The 3,169-nt window shown below is 33.4% G+C and overlaps 1 protein-coding gene across 1 annotated transcript in view; it reads right to left on the reverse strand.

Annotated features, from left to right (window-relative positions):
* Window positions 1-3,169, reverse strand: part of NDUFAF2 (NADH dehydrogenase (ubiquinone) complex I, assembly factor 2) — a 186,581-nt gene that overhangs the window by 241 nt on the left and 183,171 nt on the right. The window contains 1 exon segment of the mRNA XM_012664630.1: window positions 1,335-1,375. Coding sequence (XP_012520084.1) covers window positions 1,335-1,375 — 41 coding nt within the window.

The following is a 3,169-nucleotide window of genomic DNA, read 5'->3' on the forward strand; positions in this document are numbered from 1 at the left end:
CATGTGATAAACTTCAGCATGGTATGACTACCTCAGATATATAAGGAAATTTTTTACTTTTATTTCTTTATAATAAACTTGAAATAAGCTTAGAAAGTGTGCACTGGAAACCTAATGTTGAAATAGATTATAATTAACAGCATCTCACTCATTCCTTCCTTTATTATACAAGGCAAGGAACACTTTACATTTTATATGGTTCTAAATTGGAGGAAATTTGATCCTAGTAGGAATGATTGCTTTTATGTTGGCAACTGGTTATATTGTGTTATTAAGTAAGAAATGTCCGATTTTCTTAAGTACTAAGTGACAGTTGATACCGCTGACATTTCACTTTAACACTTCTTGTTTTATTTTTATTGTGAAGGTACATCCTCATTCTTTCAAACACAGTTTGATTTGTGATTATCTTTCAGTTTTTTTAGAGCAATTTTTGTGAAACCATGGATAAGTCAAAAATTCATGTTATTTTTGAATATGAGTTCTGTTACGAAACCAATGTAGTGCAGACATCTTGAAATATCAACGAAGCATTTGGGAAGGAGCAGCTAATGAACACTCAGTCCATCAATGGTTTGAGAAGTTCTGTCCATTCTGATGATTTTAATCTTGAAAATGAGCCATGTGAGTGACCCAAGACCAAAGTGGATAATGACGAGCTGAAAGCTGTAGTGGAAATGAATCCATCTCAACCTATGCATGAATTAGCAGCAAGGTTTGACATTACTATTACAACGACATTGGACAAATTGGCAAGGTAAAGAAGCTGGATAGATGGATACCGCATGAATTAAATGAGTGTCAGCAGAGAAATCATCTAGAAGCTTGCCTTTCTTTGCTGTCATGACATAAAGATGAACTATTTCTACACCATATTGTTACATGTGATGAAAAATGGATTCCTTTTTGACAATCACAAGCATTCAGCACAATGGTTAGATCAAGATGAACTGCCAAAACAGTCCAAAACCAAATATTCATCAAAAAAAGTTAATGGTGTCTGGTGGTCCAGGGCTGGTATTATCCACTACAGCTTTGTGAAACCTGGTCAGTCGATTACAGTGGATGTCTGCTGCAACCAGTAGGATGAAATGATGAGGATGCCTGTGATTAAGGCAGCTAAAACTGGTCAGTAGAGACAGGCCAATCCTCTTTCAAGACAATGCTCGACCACATGTTGCACAAACAACACTGCTCAAACTACAGGGGCTGGACTTGGGAACTCTCTGTCATCTACCATATATTCACCAGACCTTGCACCAACTGACTACCACTTCTTCCAGGCTTTGGATCACTTCTTGCAAGGGAAAATACTCATTTCTCAACAAGCTGTGGAAAATACCTCTTGTGATTTCATCGCCACTCATTCTCTAGGCTTCTTCGCTGCTGGCATAATAAACAAGCTACCAACAAGATGGCAAAACTGTGTTGATAGTTTAGGTGCATACTTTGATTAATTGTACTGCTTCTTATTTGAGATATAATAAACTAACCTTTTGATTTGAAATCGGACATTTCATATTTAATGACATAATGCAATCACTGATTTACTTCATATCTGGAATAAATATTCAAGGACAAATTCTGCATTTCTCAAACATATTAAAAAGGGATTCCATGGTCAAATACCAAAAGTTTGGGAAACAAGTACAACTTGGACAAGTTTCTTTTCTGCATGATTTCTTGGAGTCTTAATTTAACTACTATGGATTCTCCTTCACACCTTCCTCCCCACCCCTGACCCCTAGAGAACATAAGCACAGTTTGAGAAAGCCTAGTCTAATAAATTAGCTCAGGTTACATTTTAAATAATGTAGTTAATGAGCTAGCACAGAAAAATATAAATCAACATAATGGTATTGATTCAAGGTTAATTAAATAAACGATAGCTAGAAATCTATTTGTAAAAGTGGGAATGGAAAAAGATTATTTCCTCCAGTTTTGCTGGTTTTTAACTTCAGATATATAAGGTACAGCTAATAGATTCGATTTACATTATTAAACCCAATAGCCAACAGCATTTTCTGCACTTCAGCATTTGTGTAATGTTAAGCCACTACTGTGAAAACCAAAAATACACTGTATGCATGTACAGCAGAAGCACAGAAAGGAAGGAATTACTTCTAAGAAAGTACTTAAAGTATATATGATATTCTTTAATTATGTTCACTTGAACATTTTTACTTTTAATAAGTTTTTTTTTGCATAGGTTTGAAGTCTGTCTTGATGAGGAAAGACATTTTCATAATAAAGAACTTGCAAATGTCTAAAGTGTAAGTATCTATAATATGAAAAATATGGTAGACAAGCTAATATTTAATATTTTAATTGTGCTTGTATTATGTGTCTGGCCTTAAAGCCAAGTATTTTTTTAAAAAGTTGTTTGAAAGGCAAATCCTAATTAGGCTAAGATTATAGGTCAATTTTTATGTAGGATATTTAACTCTGCTTCAACAACTAACAGTGCAACTAGTCATCCTAAACATGTTATCCTAGAGGAAACTAGAGTAGATGGATTATTATAAACTTCATTCCCATATCTCAAAAATCACCTTAAAAGTACATGCTCTACTACTAATAGTGGGCCAGTATCATCATCTTAAACATTTTCCTACAAGGACTCTTAGCTTAAGATTTTCTTTTGCTGCTTATGTAAAACAGGTATGTTAAAAGGAAAACCATAAAAATTAAAATTTAGGTAAATTCTGCCATATTTCAAGATATTTATAAACAGACTATATAGCAAACATTTGCAAAAGATGTATATAGAATGCAATTAATAAGCTAATAGGAATTTGGCAGTAGAAAAACTAGCATGTTAAAACATACAATTTTTCCTTCAGTCCAGGATTTAAGAACATCTTAATCTCAATTCACAATCCAGTTATACTATAAATTGTACTCCCTTTTATATTACCCAGTGGCTAATTTCTTTTATGCCTTTATGATAAATGTAATATCACTGTGTAACAACGTAGTAAGACAAAATATTTAACCTTATATTAGCAGGGCTGCTGGTATGTTGGTATTATCACTTAGCGGCTTGTCATTCGGTAAGTATGTTGTGGGGATTTTGTCATTTGATTACTTGTTTTAGTAGAAATGCTTTATAAAGTAGTTGTATTTTTCTGCAGCATATTTCTTAGTTAAAATTTTTACCTGCTATTAA

Source organism: Propithecus coquereli, unplaced genomic scaffold (assembly GCF_000956105.1).
Source record: "Propithecus coquereli isolate 6110/MARCELLA unplaced genomic scaffold, Pcoq_1.0 Scaffold9, whole genome shotgun sequence".
Lineage (NCBI taxonomy): Eukaryota > Metazoa > Chordata > Mammalia > Primates > Indriidae > Propithecus > Propithecus coquereli.